At 40.0% G+C, this 23,497-nt stretch overlaps 1 protein-coding gene across 1 annotated transcript in view; it reads left to right on the top strand.

Annotated features, from left to right (window-relative positions):
* Nucleotides 1-299: 299 nt before the first annotated feature.
* PIGL (phosphatidylinositol glycan anchor biosynthesis class L) overlaps nt 300-23,497 on the top strand; it is a gene marked incomplete at its 5' end in the record, with an annotated part of 56,511 nt that continues 33,313 nt past the window's right edge. The window contains one exon of the mRNA XM_010178385.1: nt 300-399. Coding sequence (XP_010176687.1) covers nt 300-399 — 100 coding nt within the window. The remainder of the gene's footprint in view (nt 400-23,497) is intronic.

Genomic DNA, 23,497 nt, shown 5'->3' with positions numbered 1-23,497 from the left:
GGAGACTGGGCTGTTTGGACCATTGATCTGATTAGACATGGTAATTTCTGATGTCCTTGCCAAACAAGCTCATGAACAGCTGCAAACCATACTCAGTGCATAATGTAGTCAAGGTGGGCAGAACGTTGTTTTACCCTGAGTTAAACCAGGTGTTGCTCAGGTGAAAGCTGTGGAGCTGGTCCCCTGCAATGTATCTCAGGTGATGCCCTTTTATTTAATGCATTGAGAAAGCAAAGAGGAATTCTTTCTGAGCTCACCTAAACTAAGTTAGACAGTGTTGCTGTGTTTGCTGTTTTCAGGAGATTATTACAATCAAGGAGAGATTCGTAAGAAAGAACTGGAGCAGAGTTGTTTTCTTCTGGGGATTCCTGCTTCCGATGTAACAGTCATTGATCACAGGTAACCAGTTTTCATTTACAGCCTAATTTCATTGGAGTTTTAAATAGAGGGTGAAGTTCACTTTAAAGTTCAGTGGAAGCTTACTGTATTGTTCTAAAAAGTCTTGAGGAATCTCAAAAAAGACCATATTAGATATTTTTGTTAACTCTTAACATAAATATAATTAATGCAGAAGGCAATTCAAGGGTATCATGGCGATCATAATCCCTAGGCTAAGATCTGTTGATATAGCATTTAGAATAATATGTAACCATACTTGTTGGGGTCTGGGACAGGGTGTTTGGGCAGCATGACCACATTTTATTACACTTGTTGCAGTGTTATACAGACAATTACAAATTCTATGAATTGCCTGTGGGAAGTTTATCTGTCAGCTGGACTTCACAGGGTTAGTGTGGAGTTCTGTTATATTTATAATCTGGTTTAGTCCTGGCTAAAGACAAAAGTGCAGTATTAAAGACAGTCCATAATATGACAGTAAGATTCTTTCAAATTAAGCTGTACAAGATTTCTGGTTTTCTAAGATGTGATGTAGTTTTCTTCAGCTGTGTGTAGATACAAAGGTAGGTGATAAATCTGACACTTCTTTGTTTCGGGATTAATTCAGGAACTCTCTTCTGGGAAGGTGATTTAACACTTTGAATCAGTGAAACTCAGAACTGACATTGTAAAGGCCTCTTAAATTGCCTGATCACTGCCTGTGTAGAGTTGATAGGAGCTGAACTGGATACTAATTGCTAGGAAATGTGGTACAAGTGGTTGTTTCAATTGTAAGCAACTATCAGACAATCCATAAAGAATATTTTTGTTTATAAAGAAGTAACTTGAATAGCAACATATTGATTTAAAGCAACGCCAACTAGGAAAGTCAGAGCTGAAAAAAATCTGGCTCCAGGCAGGCCCTTTTCCCATGAACATATTTTTGCTTGAGCTAAGGCAACAGAAACCACAGTCCAGAATATGAATCTTCTTGAGTTCTTTGCTTTTTTTAGCTTTAGGTTTCTCTCCAAGTTTTCAGCTCGCTTAGGAAAACAGCATAGGAGTTGTTTTTCCTTTGGAATGAAAAGAGATGTTTCTGTTCACTTCTCATGAGCTGGTTTTGGATAACTTTGAGTTTTGTAGTACAATCATATGACAATGGCCAAAACATTTTTCGGGAGGGATAAGGAAAAAAGCTGCTAAGCTTTGCTAAGTGTAAAGTCTGCTCAGTGAACCATCTTTTGAAATTAACCCAGAGCCAAAAAGCCTACTGGCCTCTCATCCTCTAACACACTGTGAGGTTGGTTAGTATGTGGTGCAGGTTTCCTGATGCTGCTCAGTCATCCCCTCACATACATGGTCCAGAGCACTGCTTTTTGCAGGTAATACTTTGGTTTGCAAAGTGAGGGCCACCTCAGAGAAATAGCCTGGATCATGCCTCTCTATTACTTTCATTACACATATTTATGTAAGTAATGACTGAGATATAATTTCCCCCAGTGAAAGCAGTGCCTGAAAAGACAGATCCATCCCATTGCCCAGAGCTTCTGGGCATGGACTAGAGTGTACAACATTGTTCTAAGGAGCAGGTTTAGATTTGAGGTCTTTATCTCTGAGGTTAGATTGCTATGAGATAACCATCAAATTGTTTAACTTTGTTGTACATCCAGGGAGTGAACTGAACTGAAGTCCTCGCTGAATTTTGCTCAGAGCTTGTTTACACAGTGAAGTTAAGTGTGTTTTGAGTGCATTATTTACTCTGCAATGTGGATGCTCTTTATGAAAAAAATCTGTGGATCAGGTGTTAGCAAAATAGTAGAGGATCAGGGATAATTTCTAGACCACACTGAATGTTTAGAGCGGCTCATCTTTACAGTACTATTTTCCAGAGGTTTAGACAAAGCACTGGGACTCAGAGTTCTTAAAATTTACTCGAAGTTCCTGGATTCCTTAAGGTCAGTAGCTTTCCTATGCCTGTCTTATGAGTTCTATAATTTATAGATTATATAAAAATATTTGCCAGTATGGCATGATGTTAAACTTGCTAAATTAATGTTATCTACCACTAGATTTCCATGTAAATTCATGTCTATGGAATACAGTTCAGTTCCTCTTTAGCATTTTGTCTCTGTAGGCACTGTTTAAGATCAGAGCCCTTTGGCTTTTTTTGTTCCCTTCCTAACTCTTCAGAAGATAATTTTCCATCAATGTAAAGAACTAGCACATTGCTTAAGGGCTGAGGCTGGCATGCTGCCCATCTAACATTTCTTGTACAAACATTGGATGCTTTACATTATCCAAACTGCAGACTTGTATTTTGGTAAGGAAAGCCCAAAGGATTGCTAGGTCTGGATCTGCTCCAGCCATTGTAGTGTGGAGCTGAGTCATGCTGCTTCCTTTTTCTTTGCGTGATCTACAAGTGAGTGAGTAGAATTTTCAAGATGTAAAAGGGGAAACGCATCTGAAAAGCAAGGTGATTGACTTGCACTGTAATCTCACTTGGCCAGGCAGGTGTAAAACCAACGTGACATTTTGAATTGCACGTGCACTTGTAAAGAGAAAGCTTCAGTCAGTCAGCCTGTGATGAAATCTGTGTTAAAGGCCAAACCCTTACTAAGCAGTCCCTTGCCTTAAACAATGACTCTCTCAAGTCCAGCCAGGATTCCTAGGGCAGGACTAGTTCAGTTTCTATCAGACAACTGCTTTGCACTGATTCTTCAGTGGGTTTTTGATGTTGTTGCTGTGTTTGTTATCTCAATTAAAAACAACTCAAATCTGCTGCACAAATACGGTCTCAAACTGTACCCACATTTCAGCCCTAGTGATGGGAGGTCCACATGAATCTCCCACAGAGAAGTTCTTTGCTGTGGGGGGCGTGTCCAGGAGTGGAGAGGGACACGCATGACTGTGCAGCATGTAGTTACTGTGGGTCAGCAGATGGGTGTGCAGAGCCTGTTCCAGACTATTTTAGATTAGAGCACTGTATTCTTCCTACTTGTGAATAGTACAGGTCAGGCACCAGGTTTGCAGAGGTGTCCCCTGAACTGGCATGTAATTGTCATTGCTCCAACACTACACCAACTGAAAAGCTGCTTTTAGGGGAAAAATAATTTACAGTCTACTTTTGTTACCATTCCTACACCAGGCTTAATACTTGGAGCAACCCAGCTCAGAACTGGGACTTGTATTGTTCAAAGTTAATTTCTGTACTGTCACAACTATTTCTGCTGCCTGGTGAGGGAGGAGTAGCAAGAGAGTGGGATCTGAAACTCATGTAAGATAAAAGTCATTTCATTAATGGTGTAAATGGTAATGTAAATGCTATGCTTTTGGTACATTTTTATTGTCTTATGTGCTACAACCTTTTTATAGCTGTAAAAAGAAGAGATAATTTTTTTATCTACTATGCCATGATAGCAACTTAATTTTCACAATGGCTGGAATAGTTCTACAGGAGTGCAGTGAAGGTAAAATGAGCAGAACTAACATATGAGTGGTCTAGGTACTGCTAATGCAACCACAGACTAACTCGACTGACAAATCTGCTACAAGGATGTGTCTAAAACAGTAGGTAAATCACATGCTGGACATTCCTGTGGTGGCAGAAGGGTCTAATTTATAAAGCATTTGCCTGCACTGCAAACAAAAAGGGACATCCATTTTCAGGAGAAGTTCTGTTGTTCTTTAGGAATGTGTTAGACTTTGCTGCCAGAATTAGCTTAAAGTTTAAACGGCTCTGGTAATGTTTGGGCAAATGATCCACTTTTAAAGGACATGAGTACTTGCAGAGCAGGGCAGAACTCCCTCCATCTTGAGAAGAACAAGTCTGAGTAACCGATTTGCACTTGAGATATGTGGCAAAGACAAGGCTCAGCTTAGCAAGAGGAGAGCTTGTAAACGAGTAAAAAGCGAGTCTCGCATTATCATGAAACATAGAGATGGTTTATCTTCCCTTCTCTTTAGAATATGCAGAAAAGTGCTTCAGTAGCAATGCAAAGACAAAAAACTATTCACATAAGAGCTGCTTTGGGTGCTATTCTTTGATGTGGTACTGCTACACGTTTTCTTGGTTATTGTTCTGTCTGGTCTGGAGAACACAGTGAGATGAAGATGCTCTAGTTTCCAAAACCAGTTATCAGGTCACAAGTCATTGCCATGGTTTTGGACTTTTAAGTTATTTTGGTGGGAATTTACTTACAGCTGAGAAAGCTATCTGTGAGTAATTAATCTGTGAGTACATGCTCCTGAGCTAGAAAGCTTTCTCATATGGTACATGGAAGACCAGGAGCTAGTACCTAGCTGATCTAATATTAAGAGATAGTTAAGCTTCCATTGGGCACATCTGCCAATGCTCTGGCTGTAACACTACACATAAACAGGAGATGTTGTCTGAGCTGTTTTCAGTTTCTGAAGAGAAAAAGCAAAAAGGAAGCCCAAATCATTCTTTTTTTTTTCTAATTTCTGTTTTGAGTTAATGGAAAGACAAATATGAGGCATTTTACTGCAGCTTGTGAAGCTTTTGTGCATGATTGTACTGGACAAAAAGTAAAACTGACTATTTGCATCTTTAATATGACAGAAAATATTTGGCCCAAGTTTGCACTGCAAAGTAAATAATAGCTGAGATTTGTGTAAACTAGAAAATTTTCCATTCACAGTACAAAGGCTTACTGCAAATAATGTTACATCTGTTTCCAAGTTTCCATGGAAATTGCACTCCATTCACTCTTTCATTATCGTTGTTTCACTTAAGTCCAAAAGGGCTCTGATCAGACAATGCACAGGAGAGAGGACATCTGCCCACGCAGAATCACAGGCTATCTGTGAGTTTTTTATGAGCCTGCAGAACAGCTCAAATTATTTTCTTTTTTTTTTTTTTCCATATAATCATTCTTTGTTGTTGGGCCTGTTTTTCTTTTTCCCCTACAAGGTAAATAGGCTTTATTGTGCTTCCTCATGTTTAACTTGTAATGAACTTCCTTCCATGAGCTCCTCATGTCAGAGAAGTGAGTCTGTAAGGTCATGGGAAAAATATATCCTTAAATAAATACAGTGTGTGTCTGATTGTGGTGATCAGAAAGATGGAAAAACACCCAGACTCTTTGGAGAATGAAATATGTAACTGGAAATCTGAACTGTTTTATCAGAATTTGGAAACATATATCCAGACAGTTAAGAAGTGTATCCCCTTGATCTAGTTTGGTCTTACTGTACTTTGGTTTGTTGATGGCTTTATTGATTTGGATGCAGGGTGTTAAGCACATGGATGCTGAAGATGCAAGCTATGTAGTGAGATTATGCACTGCAGTTAAGAAAGCTTGCCTGAAAACTGAGGGCACTGGGAGAAGTGCAGAGATAAAATCCTGGCCTCAGTAAACTCTGGTGGCAAAGCTACCGGCGATTTCCTACCAGTTTCTGACTCACTCATTTGCAGACGTGTCATCTTGCTGAATGGGATTTTTTAAACTTGTATTTATCTTAGTTATGTATTGCTAATCAGAAAGGTGTTATTATTCCCTGATTTTTCTCCTTTCCCTATTTTTATATTTTGTATTTTGGGATTAGTGTTTAATAGTTTTAATAATGCTGAAATAATTGTGGTAATTAGTTACATTGTGTCTTCCTAAGTTCCTCATGGTATTTATTATAGGTTGACATTTTGTTTTATTGCTAATTCTAAAGAGCTGATCTGTGTGCTGATTAAAATTGCTGCCGTGCTTTATTCTAGAAGAGCTGTGTATTTCAGTAGTGAGTGATGGGATTCTTATCTTCCTTATCCCAGCAACACTGTAAAGGTCCTTATTTGTTGCAGATTTTTCTTTTAATTAAGAATGGCATCTGTGGGACCAGAAGATCTTAGATGTAAATTGATCACATGTTCAGTGTGTATAACAGGGAAATCAACCTACATCTTTTGAATCAAACATGCTCATAATCATCCTGAATGCTAACACGCTTTACCATTACAAGAAGGCACGAATTCTTTGTCAGTCTGGTGGGTATCTTGGTGTTTATTTAATCATTGTAGCCAAATTTCACTCCTGTTTAGTATAATTCTTGAAATTTCAATTCTTTTCTTTCGGAGAAGACCATAAAATATTTGGCCACCTATTTTTATTTACATTTCTAAGTAAATAGATTATTTTTCCAAAATGCTTACCACATGACAGCTCATGCTGGTATTTTAGGACATCAGAACACTTTATAAAAAGGCTTATATCAAAGTCTGCCTTCCAGCTTCTGCTTTTATGTGTTGCTCTATGCAATAATTTAAGAGGAAATTCTTCTGGGGATTGAGATGTGTCTCTGCCCTCCAGGAAAGCTGCTTTCTGAAACAAAGGCTTGTATTGCAGAAAGTGAGGTTTAGCTATTTTGTCCTAAGTTAGATATTTTCCTCAATAAGGATATCTGCCTTTTTTCTTCCATGGGGTTTCTGTGAACCCAGTCCCTTCTCAGCTTTCTAGCATAATTAACTTCCTTGATGTACAAAAAGGGGGAAGGGTCTGTGGTGAAAGGGAAAATGATCCTTTCAGTGCTAAAGGGGCATGTCCCCCAGATTACCTCTGTAGAGCAATGAGCAATGGTCGTTTTCAAAACATTCAAGGATTCTCCTTCAGATGTCAACAGAGACCTGTCAAACCCCATCACAGCAGGGTTTGATTAAGAGCAAGAGCCTGGCCAGAGAAGCAAGGGCTCTGAATAAGTGCAGGGGGAAGTGAAGGAGTTCTGGTAAAGGACAAAATGTCTTTATGGAAATCAAATCAAAATACTAAGCATTGAGATTTATACTTTTAATGTTCAAGATTATTTTAGCAGAATAAAAATCATGAAATACTGATCTCAAAACATGAAATACAAGAATAGAGATCCTAGCCATCCCCCAAAGCCGATGCAAGTTTGATTCAACTTAAAAAAACTCAGCACTGGTAAGCTGATAAAAAGAAAAGAAGTAAGACTGTGTGTAATAACTGTGTTTCAGGAGTCTGGGAAAACTGGCTAGGGCTGAAGACAAGGAAATCCAATAGAAGTATTTTTTTGTTGTTGTTCTTTCTTAGTTCATACCTTCAGAAATGCCTTTTACTATTCTTTTATTAATGGCTTTTAAAAGTCCCCCACATACATTGAAGACAGGCATCTTCTTTGGAGCAAAAAAAGCTTCAATGATCCACCCTGAATTTGTGGGTGGGTCACGTCCCAGCTTTGCTGTCTCCTGGTAACAGTCTCAGATATGCTGACTGGAGTGATTCTGTAACTAGACCACTTGTGTCCTTGCAGAAAGAAGTGTCTTTGGGTTTGCTGGTTTCCAGAATAAAATTCAGTGTTTCTTATTAAAATATTTTGGGTGGACTTTTTTTTCATGATTCTAGTAAACTGCCAACACAGAAAGATACAGTCATTAGATTTTCAGCAGTTGTACCCGAGAGTCCCCTTTTAAACATGACAAACTATAACAACCTCTTTATTTTGCCAGTTACACAGTGGAACAATACAGAGTGTTTTGCCAACAGACACCCTGAGGAACTAATGGAGAATGACAGGCGTTTCCCCTTTGCCCCTGGAAGGTTCCCTGCTTTGATAGCCCAGCAACATCTCTGTTAGTCACTCATTTTAACCTGCAGCTGCAGTGCCTTGCTGTTCATTATAGGCAGACTGGGATCTTTTATCAGAGAAGAGAAAATGGTCAACTCTTTTCCTTAAAGAGTTACACCAAATAGTCACAGTAAGTTAATAAAAGAGCAGGAACAAACAAAAAAAATCTAGCATGGATTCAGCTTAAGCTTTTGAATCTCTGCATTCCTCCCAGCTTACTCAGTGAAAATATATTCCTATTTCTACTGGGAACACTCTTAAAAGCCTTCTCACAATAATGGATTGGGCGTTAGCGCCTTGTTCACAAGAACCATGTGGTTTCTTTCTGTGTTCTCATGATCTTATTTTAATTGTAGCTACAGTATGAAATGTTGAGTGCCTCAGTTAAAATAAAGCTTTGAGATCTGAGACTGTGACATGGTTTGGAAACATCACCCATTTGCATCTGCAATGGACTTGCATTTTCTGCATGTCCAGGAACTGCTGTGCTGGAAAACAGAAGAGGGGGATTTGCAGCCTCTCTTGGTCAAACTCCCCTTTGGGATTCAGTCTGGAGAAGTACAGTTACATCAGTTCCTATTTTCCTGCAGGTCAGGATCCTGGGTGTACTAGGTAGCTCCTGCAGTTAGTGTGTGTCTGTACTCATGCTTTAGTTGGAGGTAATTGCAGTAACTTCCCCCAAGTTGCTTCAGTCTCTGGGAGATGAGAAGTTTTAGTGTGTTCAGGGGCCTCATGACATTAAAACCAGTTGTTGGTTTATTCGTGTTCCACTCATCTAACTGCTAGTTCAACCAGTCACTAGAAAATTTATGGAATAATCAATATCTGAGCCTTGGGAGCAAGGTCTTTATTAGGCTCATTAGGGGCAGAATGTTTCCAATTACAAGGTATAGTGTCAAAGGCTGTCAGACTTCTTCAAATGCCATGATATGCTGTTTTACTGAATGCCAACAGTATAATCCTCATTTCTTGAGTTTGTTTTCAGAATTCCCACTGAAGTGTTTTATTTTTTATAGGAATAGCAATGTTTGGACTGCAGACACTGGAATGACTGAGTAGAATTTTTGTGAGGATGTAGACTTACAGATTCATTGTTTTTATATAACGTGTTTTGGGTCTACATCAACCCAGTTCTTCCACAAAGGTGGTAGAACTGGAGCTATAGAATCTTGGATGTCTGTCTGTCTTTCCTCAGAGCCACCTTCTGGTGCCATCAAAATCAGTGGGGGTTGACCATTGACTTCAGTAGGACCAGAAATTGTCATTGAAACAGTCATCAAGAGAAGACAAAGTCTTGTTTAAAAAAATATTAGTATGGGGAAAGTTGGAAAAGCAACTGTACAATGGATGTTGTGTAAAATATGTTTTCTCTTAATGACCTTCCAGTTCAGATTGGCTCTGTTTACATACAAATCAAAAGCTGGTTTGTCTAACTGCCAGCACAGCAAAACTCAGTCTGGGATCTGAATATCCAGCTGTGTCTTTTGCCTCTGACATCCTCCCAGTAATAAAAGTTGTGTGGCTGGGATTTGGCTAGAATTGCAGATGATGTGTGAGCCAGAACTGAATTCAGCCTGCTCTTCCTCTGCAAGACAATAGAAGTTAAAACTTGTTTGTGTCAATAAAATAAGCATATACAACTCAACCCCTCGGGGACCAGATATGATGAATAAGATGCTTTTATTCCATCATCACATTTCTGACCCTGACCAATGTTAGTAAGATGTCTGTGGGAACTCAGATGTTTGTCTTCCTCATTTCCAAGCTGGAGCAGAAGCTTTTATGGAGTTTACCTGTGAAGATGCAGCACCCTGAGAGCAGATATAGTTATGACAACCTTTGCAGTGCTATCTAATCCCATTTCTTTGTTCTCCACTTTCAGACTTCCTGAAGGCTACACTATGTTGAGTGGTGTCTTTGCTCTGTAAGCCTGTGCTCTCTTAACAGCTTCTCTGCAGATGGACAGAGTGACAGAGACACTTCTTCACAGGTGAAGTGGTACTGCTAGCACACCAATCAGTTGTCACTTTCCTGTTTCAGTCTTTTCTCCAATGGTACATTAGTAAAGTCAGCTGCTTTGTGTAGCAGAGGCTCTCAGACTTTACAGAGGTTTCTGTTTGGTAGCTTGTCAGGAACTTTGGTGCTTGCAAGACATGCTAATGGGCACGTGGTGATGGAGAGGTTTCAGGTCCTGGGGTACTGCCTGGGTGTAGGCGGAGCAATGAATAATTAAACTGTATTTATTGCAGGGTCTTTCTTACAGTGATGGTGGAAGCTCTGGCTGCAGTTCAGGGCTCCATTAGCAATTTCACTTGCAGGTTGCAGTTTGGCCACCTCATTGTAAAAGACTGCTTGTAAAGCTGTGCAGCAGTTGGGCACAGCGTTGGTTACCTCCTCTCTTTCCATTAGTAAATCATCTGACAGATGATTGAGAGCTCCTCCAGCTGACAGAACCAGTGTGAGCCAGCAAAGGTGTTCTCAGCAGTTTGGAATCTGCGGCTCCCCAAATGCTTCTAGCTGAGTGCAGTGGGGTGCTGCTCTGCAGCAGCATGATCCAGGGCCACCTTTTGAAGCATCCTACAGCAAGAGAATTCCCATTTGTATTTTCTTGGCTGAGTTTGTTGTGACATGCCTTGTTATTTTTGCATTCTGCGTCCATTCTGAGTTCCCCCGGGCATCCCTTCAAATGAAACGTTGCATCACTGAGGAAGTGAAGCCATTAAAAGTGAATTCTTTTGCCAAACACTTGGAGCAAACACAGTCAGCTCTCGGCTACCAGAAATGGACTTGCAAGTTGACATTGCAATATTTGGGAAGAACAATAGGCCTTTCTTGAGCGGTTTGGTGCAGTTTTTCAAAAAGCTGAGCTGTGCTGTTATTTTTTTGCCACATCATGAATGAAGTTTTTATGTTTGCATAGAGCAAAAGTAGAAGGGCTACCAAGCAAAGTGGTTAGAGCACAGAGTTTTATACTTCAAAATCCTTTTGAAGGACAGAAATTTGAAGTTCTCTGCTGAACTCTGCGAAGGTCTCTGACCTTCTTTGTGTTTAACTTTCATCCTTTAATAATCCTGCCTTTTTGCAGAGCTGTGGGATGGACCAATTACTGTTTACATGCTATTCTCATGGTGTGAAGTGCTGTGTAAGTGTTAAGGATCATTATTAGAGTTTTCCTTGCTAGTCAAAGGGTTAATTTCCTTCTCCAGAGAAGGGGATTTGATTTAGGTTTGGCACAGGAGGAGGGAAGACAGCGGATTTTGTTCTGCAGGAAACTAGGTCAGCAGGTTTTTATTATCGTGCTCGACAGCCCAATGTGGTTTGCATTTAGGAATGAACTTGGTTGACATTGTGTATGGTTGATTTCCTCTTCCCAGAAAACAGGCCTCAGACATTGCTCCATACATTATGGCTTTCCCAAACCGAACGCAAGATATTTTGGAGAGGGGGGAACAATAGGATTGTAATCTTTTCAGTCACTGAAGTGTATCAGAATCACAGAGATCTCAATTGTTTTTACACTCCATCTACTGATGATTGTTCTTATAGCCTGTAACATTGCTTTGTTTTTGTTTGGACGTGGTCAGATTCTGATCTTGATCCTGCCAAAGTAAATTTGGAGTAATTCTCTTGCTTTCTCTGAAGCTACTGCTGTGTGTGGCTGAGATGACAGTGTGGTCAGATAAACTTTAGATGGGGAATTTTCCATTATAACTTTGGACCATCATGACTAATGAAAGATTTGAATAATCCAGAATCTTCCAGCTTTCTTGACCGTGTACCCTGGAGTGTATTCTTTTCCTGGGCAACTGAGAACAGATGTTTATGTTCTTTACCTCTGCCTGTTGGAGACGAAATTGTGGCAGACATCATGTGTGTTGGAGAATTCAGGCTGCCTTTCTTTACAGATTATTTTGGCTTTACTGAATAATGAAAATCCAAGTACTTATAACTTAATAAAAATCTACTTTGTTTTGATCATAGGGATCAGGTGAGGGTGATGGGGGTTAGAAAGGCTGTTGGTAACGCCTAGGAAAATTTCTGAGTTAATAGGATTTAAGGCTGAGCATCTATTTCCAGTTTTATACTCTTGCTCTTTTAGAGACTTTAATGTGAGTTAATGGCTTTTCAGCATAATAAACCCATCTAATTCTGTCCTGTTCTAGTCTTTATTCAGTTCTGGCATCGAGAAACCCAGACATTTTTGCAAACCAAGTTTGGCTTTTAAAGCTTAACAAGGGAAATACAGGCAATACTGAGAAGAACAGACAGCAATAGGTTGCCAGCAATTCCTGGAAGTAATGGAGTTTCACAACCGTTCCCTGCAGATTGGACATTTAGGGAGGAAAAATGTCCTTGTGGCTTACATGGACAGAATAATGAAAATGCAAAATCTGTTGAGAAAGTTTATTATGGTAAAAATTCAAATGCTATTCTTGGGTTTAAACCAAAGAGCAGCATATCAAATGCCTCAAAATGATGACAGCATAGAAATAATACAGGTCAGAAAATTGCATACTGTCTCTCCTGACTTGCTTTTAATGTTGTGTTAGGCTGTACATTTTAGTTGCCCAATGCCTTTGAATCTTTAAACAGTTTCAGCTGCAATAAATGTGCTCACATAATCATCTTTTGAAACCTGAACATGTTAAACAGGGATGAAGAAAGCTGGTATTTCTGTAATACCCTTGTGCTCTTACACTGTTGGCATCTGTGACTGAGAGCCAAGAAAATGACAGCGCATGTCAGAATGAGAGGGATAGAGAGGACTTGTAGCAGGCAGACACGTACACACAATAAACATCCGAGCTGAGGCAGCATTTTGAAAATTGCCTTCCACATAATGAAACAGAAGGGGTTGTAGGAGAATCTCCATAGCTTCATTCCACAATGACAAATTATTTAGTTCAAATTCGTAGCGACTCAGAAAATGTCACTATGTTGCCGAAAGACTTGGTTTGTTGTGTTCCTTATTGTGTAAATTGAACTGAGCTGAGTTAAATTCTCAGCTCAAGAAAGGAGAGATGGGAAAGACTCTCTCTCCTGTCTCCTCTCAGTGTCTCTGAGAATGTGTATTTTATCTCTTGAGGCTGTCAGCCATGTGAAGCTTTTGGGATGTGACTCATATGATGAATAAGTTTGGTCATTCTTGCTGTGAATAAAAAGGGTAAAATCCTACATTTTTTTTAATAAAGACTTTCTTCCCCAAAATAGTTCTGTAAACATCACACATCATTAGCATATCAGAGCTGTCACAGAAAATACAGTAGCTTCTGGGTTGAAACAGCAACTGTTAATAACACTCAGTAATGATTTGTATTAAAAATGTCTGTTGCAGTGTATTTGTACTTTTCCAAATGAATGAACACAAGAGTTTCTGGGCTGAAAACGAGGCTGGTAATGCAGAAGAGCAGTGCATGTGTGTCAGCGGACGAACAGATGCTTCCAAAAGACCGTGGGATAAACAGATGCAGAGTAATGCTGGTGTATGAAATAAGCCATTTGTGCCCATTTGGGAGCTCTGCTGCATAAAGGCTGCAGCCCACAAATTTAAGTAGGTTATGATGTTCTTCTCCCTTATGTCCGGGCTTAGAGGCCAGTCCAGTTAACTGCAGAGTAGTCACTTTGTGGAACAAACATGAAGGCACTAAACTAAAATTGTCTTTCAGAGAGCAATGGCTTCATATGGGTGCATTTCTGTTTTGTTTTAAGTGTAACCCTATCTTTACCAATTAAAGTAGCTATTTAATGGTTAGAATATGATCTCTGAGCTATGAGCATAAACCCTGTTTATCCCTTTTGTGGGATAAAATATATTTAGTCTTGCTTCATTTATAGTTATTATTCCTTCTTAGTGTTTTAACTGGTAATTAACCCTCTCCTTTGATAGTTGTTTACAGCTGGGAACAGGCTGACAAGAATGGTGCTCTTTGTTCTGCAGTGAGGAGGGAACTGTTCCAGGTAGCTATCCTGTGTCTGTTTCCCAAGCTCAGGTAGCCATCTCCTGGGCCAATCCCTGTACCAGAAGAGAGGGAACAGCAATCTTCTCAAACATGGCTGCTCACTGCCCAGCCTTTCTGAGAATGGGAATCGGTTGGTTGATTCATTTTATCGACAATTTATTGCAGGCAAAAGGTGCCAGACTTCATGAAAGCACTGGTAAATGATAGACAGGGTCCCACACGATAGTACTCACAATGGAGTAACTCCACACACCAGTGTGTGCTGGTACACTTTGTTGTTGCTTCAGATTGCGTTTATCTGCAAGAAGATTACTGTCCAATGTGATATAACTTTTGGCCTCTTTCCTTGGATGTCAGTAAGAAGATTAATTAGAACAGGGCTAAAAATGTGTTAGTATTTAAGGGAGATGCATTTTTCCTGTGCTGCCTCATCTCTTATTCCACACCAATCCTTTATGCTCAAAGAGGTGCTGTAGAGCAAAGCTGAAGACCCTCTGTACAGAGTCACACACAGAATCACAGAATTGCCTAGACTGGAAAAGACCTTTAAGATCATTGAGTCCAATCATTAACCATACAGCTTCTGCTCTGTTTAGTGCCCTCTGTTTCTACAAGGAGGTAAGGAAGGACTTTTTGTCTCCATCCTCATATATACTTATTCCAGGAGAGAGGATGTGCTCTTGCAGGAGCAATCTGGCCCCCCTTGCTGGGGCCTTCACACTGCTCACAAGTGATCTCTGGCTCCACAGCAGCTCTAATAGTCAAGTAATCTCCAGCCAGTCTTGGTGGTTGGACTTTCCCAGTGACCTGTATTAACCAGAAGTGTCTTGGGAGGTTTCCCAGTTCCGCCATTCTGGTTTTGGTGTTTACTGCTGCAGTAACTAACTCCTGACATTTATACCCAGCTTGTGCTCTGATTGCAGCAGCTCGGTGCCTGTTTGCACACGAGGCCTTCTGATAAGGCAGGCATTTGACCTTTCTATTCTTAACCCATTAACATTTAGAAGAGCTGCCCTCCTCACCTCTAGAGGCTGTGTTCCTCCCCCCAATATCCCTGTTCCTGCCAGATAAGATTACGCCTGGGTTATATATTGATCTAAGAGCAGAGTGCCAAATGCAGCCCACACCAGTTCAAGGGCAAATACTGAATCCATATGTGTGAGTTCACATGCTTGGGTTCTTAATGACCAGCGGCTCTTTTTGCCCTCTCAGCAGAACCTGAGGGCAAACACAAGAGAATCAGTTCATTGCACCAGTAAAGTGAACATCATGGCTGCAGTAGGTACCTGTCCAATTTGCTGATGCTGCATCTTTGTGTTGTTTCCTCTTTTTTCATCTGCACTTAAGCAGATGAAGGGATTGAAGTGATTATTACACACTCAGCTGCTTGAGGCAGTGTATTCAGTAACCTGAATGTGAAAACATGAGCCAAGATTCCTTTGTTTTGAGCCAAGCCCAGCTCAAGGAATGCTTGTGTCACTTAAAACAAATCTCTTCACTTGTACATATGTATTTCCCAGTTTTTGAAAGTGGGAACCTATTAGCAAACTAGTGAGTTATAAATAGCAAAAACTATTATGGGAAAGTGGCTATATCAACAAACGTATATAGCCATTTATAGTCAAATACAGCGTCATTCAGTCTTTGCTAAAAATTAGTCATTGAAGTATTTCCAGATGGATGAAGTGACACTGAGAAGCTCTCAGGGAGGAACCGCAGATAGGCAGTTAAACGTTAGCTCCCAGGGCTGTAGCTGTCGCACGGAATGTGAGTGGGACCACGTGAGCAAGGGCATTACAGGTAGGAGTAAGATATTCTTGCCTCTTCACATATCGTTTGAGAGTCTCTTGTTCTAGTTCAATACCTTGGCATAAAATCTACATTTCCAAAAGGATGTTGACGTTTGGAAAATACTTGGGAAACAGTCACTGGAATGATGAAAGTTGTGGAAAACAGGCCTAGTAATGGATGTTTAAGACGCTTGAGCTATTTGATTTATCCACGAGGTGACTTGATGGTGATACAGGAGGATCAGCATGGGGAAGAGATTTGTTGGATGAGGTCTGTGAGCTGTTACGTACCATGTCATATGAGAATAATGACCGCAGTGGTCCCTGCTGGCTTTAAAAATCTATGACAATGATAATAACTACAATCAATCTTAAGAATGAATTAGCTGGCAAGCCTGATTTTCCACTGCAAAACCAAAAGCCACTGGAGCAGGATGGATAAAAATTTATTGCAATTATGAATATTTTATTATGTTAAATTAAACAGTTTAAAATAAAGCATTGTGATTTAAAGTGCATTTATGACCATCTGTACTAAGAACTAAGCTTAAAGTAGTCTAATAAGATAACTTACATGAAATTAAAGAGGCAGGCAGTATGCTTTTTCCTGACAATATTTAAGAGAAAGTAAAACTACTGAATTAATGGAGGTCTCTGACTAAGCACTAGACTTTTTCAGAGTGAACAGCTCCACTTTAGTTATCTTACCTAATTCAGAGTTGAGAAACTCATTCGAAACTGAAGGAGGAAAGCTTTTTTTGTCTTGTGGTCTGTGAATAAAAATAGATGAGTAAGTCTGTTCTGCTGATTTTTTAGATCCCTGAAGAGTATGTGTGATCCAAACCCAACTGCTTTAGCTCCTTAACTACAGTTAATATACTCTTCATTTACTGGATCTGTTAGTTTTTAATGCTACGTTTTGGTTAAGCTTTTCCATATATTTCTAGAAATTCTAATATAATTTACCCAGTTGTTAGAAAACAATTAGAAAATACTGTTCTAATGACTATGAGCTCCAGCTTCCATCTCGACTCAAGACTGCACAAAGTATGAATAAAAAATTATTTAGTGGGGAGAAATACATCTCTCCATGCTTGTTAATACAATCAACTGTAAAAATGAAATTCTATGCTTAGCTATAGAGTTGTTTGAGAAATAACTAAATCACTTATTTAAATTGGGTGGCTTGATGCCAACCTGTGCTGACTGCAGGCAGAGGTAGGTAAGGATTTTGCTGTTTGTGTGCTGCTGGATTGATCCAGCATTTGTGAATTTCCTTGTAAGTGGGAAGTAGCACATGATGGCCAGGGCTCGTTGCTGCCTCCAGCCCTTCCTTTCCAGGTCGCTGTTTGAGTTTGCCTGTGAGGCTGTCACTGTCCTAATGTCAGAAACAATCACTGGCCATTTGAGGAGCCTAACTGAGAGAGACAAGGCAGAGGAACCAGAGTGTTCCCTGCCAGTGCCCTCAGAGATCCTGATTTACATGGCTGTGTTTTCTTCTTTTTTTTTTTTCTTCCCCTCCCTCTTCAAATGTTCCATGAAGTAAATTTTTTATCAGTGACTCAGAGCAAAAGAAAATTTCAGATTTTTGTGATAAGATATTAGATATCTGGGCAAGCCTTCAACTTTTTTTTTCCTTTTGGGCTTATCCTGTGTGCTGTACCAGCTGAGATGTCAGTGTGTGAGCCTCTAGGTACGATTAAAACACCGGAAGTGTGGACATAGGCAGCAATAAATATTATGTAGGAGAAGATTGATCATTTTTGTGACTTTGTTTTAAGAAAGCCCAGATGTGGGAGTAGGTATGTACTGAATCAATTATTTTCTGAGCCACAGATGACCAGAAAATTAATTAAGGGGGAAAAAAAAAAAGATTCAAGAAGCAAACCTGCAGAACTTAAAGTTTAAACAACGTAGCCCAGACTAGTTTGGCCTTAAAGTGATCTACATTAACAGTAATTTATTTGGAAATGTTTAACCCTCAGGATTTAAATTCAGGACATTGTCTTGTTCAGTGGTTACAAAGACCAGGACACAGGATTGCTGCAGTTTGCTTCTGCTGCAGAGTGTGTCAGGAGAGACAAGTCCCTGGGCAGAGCTCCAGTAAGGAGCAATATTTTTGCCATTGACTGCAGTGGTGCCAGGATTCTCTGTCCTTTCCATGTCACTTTATCCCTGTACAACTGTGTACATAATGTCTGTTCTGCCTCAAAGCAGGACAAGGTTGCTGCTGGGTCACGTGTTTAGAGAAGACTTGGAGATCTTTCAATGAAAGATTTGACAGAGTGACACGTTTTTATTAAAGCATTCTCTATTCATCTCTTATTCAGCAGAGAGAATGAGAAATTCTCAAAGGATTGGCCTCCCTGAGATGGGAAGGAGGGGTATGTGCATTGCTGTGCAGGGATAACTCCTGAGGGTCCCCAGAGCAGAGCTGCTGCATTAGCACAGCTCTGTGCCCAGATAAATGAGCCCTAATGCGCAGCTGGATGGAGGAGGGTGAGAGCTGCTCTGTGTTGATGCAGCATCACTGCTTGTCTTGCAAGGGCTAGTTATGCCATTAGCATGCAGATCTCTGCAGCTCCCTTCTTTGTGAGCTTATTGCATATTCCGTGTGGTCTTGTGTGTCTAAAGCAAGGCAGGTGCAGAAGATGTTAATTTAAGTATACTGCTAGCAACAGGTGACCAGAGAAATAAAATACTTAAGAGTACTTAGACTTGCAAAACAGCACCGGAATCAAAGTACTTTAACAGCTCAATACAAACTCCTTTAATGATACCTTATAAACTTTCCTGGCTGCCTGGCCTATTTACAGTTCTTGTCCTTACCCCTAATCCATTTCAGAAGATGTGTTTCCATTTTGATTCAGAGATTGCCCTGCAGGACATTTGTCTTAGCACACAGGGACAGCTGTGTTGACAGTCTCTAATGCCTCAGGGCGTTACAGGCTCTCTGTAATCAGATGAGACCTGTACATGCTTCAGTGCCTTAGCAGTGAACTGAAACAACCTTTGTCTGATTGGGATGGTAAAGGAAGTGACCATGTTTAGAAGTTTGGTAGTCCTTTTATGAGATCCTCTAAAGGATATATAAACTGCAAACCCAAATGAAGGTCCACGAGTGTTTTTTACTGTAGCAGTTCATCAGGCAGAATGAAAAAAGGATGGAGAAATACGTACAGGAAATGCAGATGATTTGAAGTTAACTTGTAAGAATATATTGAGTGATTTTTCTATAATGTCTATCCCCGAGATCCCTATCCAGCATTACAGTTTTACAGCTGTACATCTATTTTCTGAAACGTTTCTTTTTCTTCCTTTGTGCTGTATGACAAAGGTAAATATGCAACTCTCTCTATTTGAGGAATCCTAGGAGTTACTGGTAACAATAGTAGATAAAAGTTAGACAGAAATGGGATTTTTAAACTGCTAGCACACCATTTAAAATGCAGCTTGCATAGCAATAGCAATGACCAAATCCCTGTTGAACACTAGCCAAGAGTATCCATTGGTGTGTTTTATTCATGCAGTGTGACAGTGCAGTTAACTCAAGTCTGTATTGATTCTATTTATTTCAATTTAGAAAACAGCTCCACTGAGCATTCTGTGTAATATTGTAAGGACAAGGAACAATATTTAGGACCAGCAGTCACACATACAAATACAAATCATTTGCACAATGTTGTGTCATACTGCTTCTCCTAGGAGAACAAGTCAGACTTAAACAGAAGCAGATTCTGCTGTCGAGGTTCTTACTGAAAACGCCCTTCCTTCATCTCTCTTCTGATTACATCAGGGGATCGTTTGTTTTAGTGTCTCAGATGATCTCCACAGCTGCATTATTGTACAGAGAGAAAGACAAGCTTTAAGGTAAATGGGTTTAAACACACTTGATAGGTAAAACACACACGCTGCATTGTACCTTGTAACTCACAGGCCATCAGTAGAGATCCTAGAGCATTGACAGAGTGTAAATAGGTGTTTATAACCTGACTGCTTCCTGTGAACCATAAGGAGCGTGTAGGTAATAAACATACAGATCCATGGGACGTAGTGAATGGCTGTAAGTTACTTGGTTGTCACAGGTCTGTACAGTCAGAATTGTTTGGATGCTTAGGCAGGCCAAAGGCTGTGAACGTGAGACACACAAGTTTGAGACAGTCCATTTAGTGAAGGAACCTCCATTAATTAGCTCCATCACTGTTGCAATTGTTTCCTTCTGCTTATGATGATTGAGTCACATTGATCTGGTCAATCCAGGTCAACTACAATGTTACCGAGACAACTAAGTCAACTAGTCATAGCCCTTGAGTATTGCCTGCCACAACCCAGAGTGTTGCCAGCATTTGAATGTGGCAGCATAAAATGACTCACAGTTCCCTACTCCAGCTTTCTCTGGATGTTGGAGAGGTGATGTGGTGGAACAGAACCTCAGTTCCTTGTACAAACGAGCTCTTGACGTAGCTGAAGTGCACATCAGCAACCAGGACAGATCAGCTAGATACTCAAAACCGGGCTGGATGGGACCACACAAAGATTCCAAATGGTGCAGTGCATGCTAGGCCATAATCTCTCTAACATGCCAGAAAAAAAGCACTAGTAAGGGGCTACAGGCAGTACTTACTTCTTTAATCAGTTTCAGGAAGATGTTAGGGCTGCAGGGAGGTAAAAGAAGGATGCTGGGCCTCATGTGAGAAAATCATTGATACGTTTTGCCCTGTAACAGTGTCCCATTGAAACATCTCTCTGTAACAGTCCCAGAGCCTGCCTGCTAGAAATTTCTTTATTATACACTGTTAGACTGGAAGGGTTGAGTGAAGGAGAGACAGCCTTAGCGAGCATTCAAAAGGGAAAAAAAAGTCTAATCATATAAATCCCTGCAGTTCATTTCCTCTTAGAAGATCTGTGCTATGTAATTATATTGCCAAAGAAGCCTTTCTTCTTTGGAGTTCACGTGAAAGCCAAATGGTTTTATTCCCTTTGGCCTAGTTCTATCAGTATTCATGAAATTGCAGAGTTTTCCAGTTCCAGTGTAAACTTGAATTAGAAGTTGGTGGATGTGGTACTTCAGATTAGAGCAAACTATTAAAAAGAATAAATTCCTTACAGGGACAGCTGCTGGGTTGGGAGTATATTTAACATAACCCCACCACCAAACAGGAATTTTGTTTAGGAGAACCCAACCTACCAACAAAGAATTCCCCACGTACAACAACTATGAGTAGAACAAGATACTCTGTTAGGATGTAAGTAAAGCTGACAAAGTGTTAAAAAAATATATAGGTATTTTCATTATAATGAGTAAAACAGTGTAAAAGATGCTCAAAATTTAAAAGTAGTGGGATGGGATTTACTGGTTTGCTCATGGAATTTTACTGCTGCTCTTGGTGGAGATACTGGAGCCAATTTTGAGCACTTTGGATAATTTGTTCTGCAGGAAACGTAGCTCCTTTGATGATGCAACACCGGCTTTTTAAAAAGGAGAAAACAGAACTTAATGAAGCAAATAGGAAGCTTATGTTTTCATTTGTCACATATTCACCTTTTTCCCTAATGTACACTAGATTTTGCAAATGTAGATGGTGTTTTATGACCCGTAATCTCAGTTTTATTGCGTGAGAGATTAAGAACAAGGGAAATGAATGTTTTGCTTTGGACATCATTGAGTATCTTTTGCCTCCTGTAGCTTCTTCAATCAATTTTGGTTAAAAGGAAAAAAAAAAAAAAATACTGCAGTGCAGAAAACAAAAATACTTCTTTAGAAACTGAAATGAGATTTGGGATGAATATTTTGTTATCTGATCTTTTGTACCAAGTGAAGCATTAAATTAAAACAGTTTGATTACAGTTCATGCCCCTCTTTTAACAAGTCACATATTAACTATCTCATTGGACCTGAATATTTCTGTTACAGTAATTTCAATACTTTCTCACTGCAGTGTTGCAGTGTTTCTCTGCAATTACTATTTGCATTGAAATAATTCAATTCACTGCATAGCCTTCCCTCCATGCACATGTTCTACATTGTTTATCACTTTTGTGACTGTAAGCTTAACAAATTTTGTTTGAGGCATGTTTCATTTTCTCTTCTTTAATAGTTAATTTTTAACTGAATTTCGTTAAGTGTGTAAGTGTTCAGTCTGTTTTCGGATGACGGATGAATGCTTTCTTGTAAATCAGTTTTTAAGTCTTCTGGGCATTGAAAAGTCTGGCAAACAGTGCTTGAAAGCAAAAATTGTGCTTATTTTGGGGTACAAAATGGCAGGGCATAAAAGGGGGCAATTCATAATTTAAGTTGGCTGGATTCTTCATTAAATCCATTCTATTTCGTGTCATTACATAGCATCAGCAAGATTTAAACCCTTGGTTTTGAAAGGAAGGGTCACATCTGTAATAAATTATGGTCTCTCTTATTTAAACAGTAGCATTGTTACAAATATTTTCTTCCTGTATTTCTGTTCCATAAGCCAAATACTCAGCATTTCTCTTATTCTTGTAAGTAGCCACACAATGGGCTGCCAAGGCTGGTTGATCATTTGCCTTGGAAGAGACATTGTATAATATTGCAAGATAAAACATTGGCAGACAGAGGTTTGATCTGTAGGGAAGAGAGGTAAGAGGTTTGCAGGATTTGTGCTGATAGATTGAGGCTTGAATGGGAGCACTACACAGAGAGCTCAGACACGAGTATCAGAGAATCCAGCTGCTCTTACCAGTGAGGGGCAGAGAACAGTTTATTGCACTGATCCTGTTTCTGCAAAAATGAGACTGAGTCACTGGTTAGATTCTCAGCCAGAGCTAATAAATTTCTTTTCAATGTTTTTTTATGAAACATTTACATTTGGATGGAGGTATAACTGTGGATGAAGCTGTCAGAGTGAGTTCTGCTGTCAAGGCACACCTGCTTTTCAGAGCTGTGTCTGCAGGGTCCATTCTCGTTACAGTGAACTTGTCATCATAGCAAAGAAAAGAAATCCGCATAACTTCTTAGTGGGAGTAACAAGGTTTTACTGGAGAACACAATATTTTAGGGCAAGACAAGAGTTTATGTAGAGTACTCCTCTAAGTAATAAGTACATAAGGAAAAGCAGCCAAGAATATTGCTAGAAGCAGTCACCCAGGGCTGTGTTGTAGCAGTGCCATCTAGAACACAATTAGGGGATGCAGAGCTCAACACTGTGGCCATCAGCAGTTTTTGGGGGGTACTTTAAAGCAGCTCCTCTGATGTTGGCCTATTGGTGGATAATTTGCAACTGTTAATGTGTTTTCTGCTCAGTCCAAATACCCAGGAATATATGAGGCTCTGCAGAGCACCTATAAAAGGCCTGTTGAAAAATGGATTGTTATTTGCCCCGGGCAATAAAACGTATTCCTGGAGTGAGTGTGGGTGATGCAGCACTGGGCTGTGGCCGTGCTGCGAGCCGGGAACTCACATGCTCCATTCCAGGCTCTGCTGCTGACTCAGCTCTGCTGCCTCGGGCTGTCTAGGGAGAGTTACCTGAGCTCTTAATTATGAAATGTGGAGGTTATTACTTGCTTACTTCCCCATACCAGCCTCACAGGGGGGTTAGTTAATGAACATCTGTTAATGTGTGGAAATAAATGCTGTAAAAGCACTGAAGTAGTAGTCATCCTGCTCAAACAGTGATGGCATGACTGCAGGTTGGTGCTGTGCAACTTTTTAGATGGGATGTGAGGAAGAATTTCTTTGCTGAAAGGGTTCTGAGGCATTGGAAGGGGTTGGCCAGGGCAGTGGTGGAGTCCCCATCCCTGGAGGGA

This window comes from Antrostomus carolinensis, unplaced genomic scaffold (genome assembly GCF_000700745.2).
Source record: "Antrostomus carolinensis isolate BGI_N321 unplaced genomic scaffold, ASM70074v2 scaffold28951, whole genome shotgun sequence".
Classification (NCBI taxonomy): domain Eukaryota; kingdom Metazoa; phylum Chordata; class Aves; order Caprimulgiformes; family Caprimulgidae; genus Antrostomus; species Antrostomus carolinensis.
Note: the sequence above shows the minus strand (reverse complement) of the source record. Positions and strands in the feature narration are given on the sequence as shown.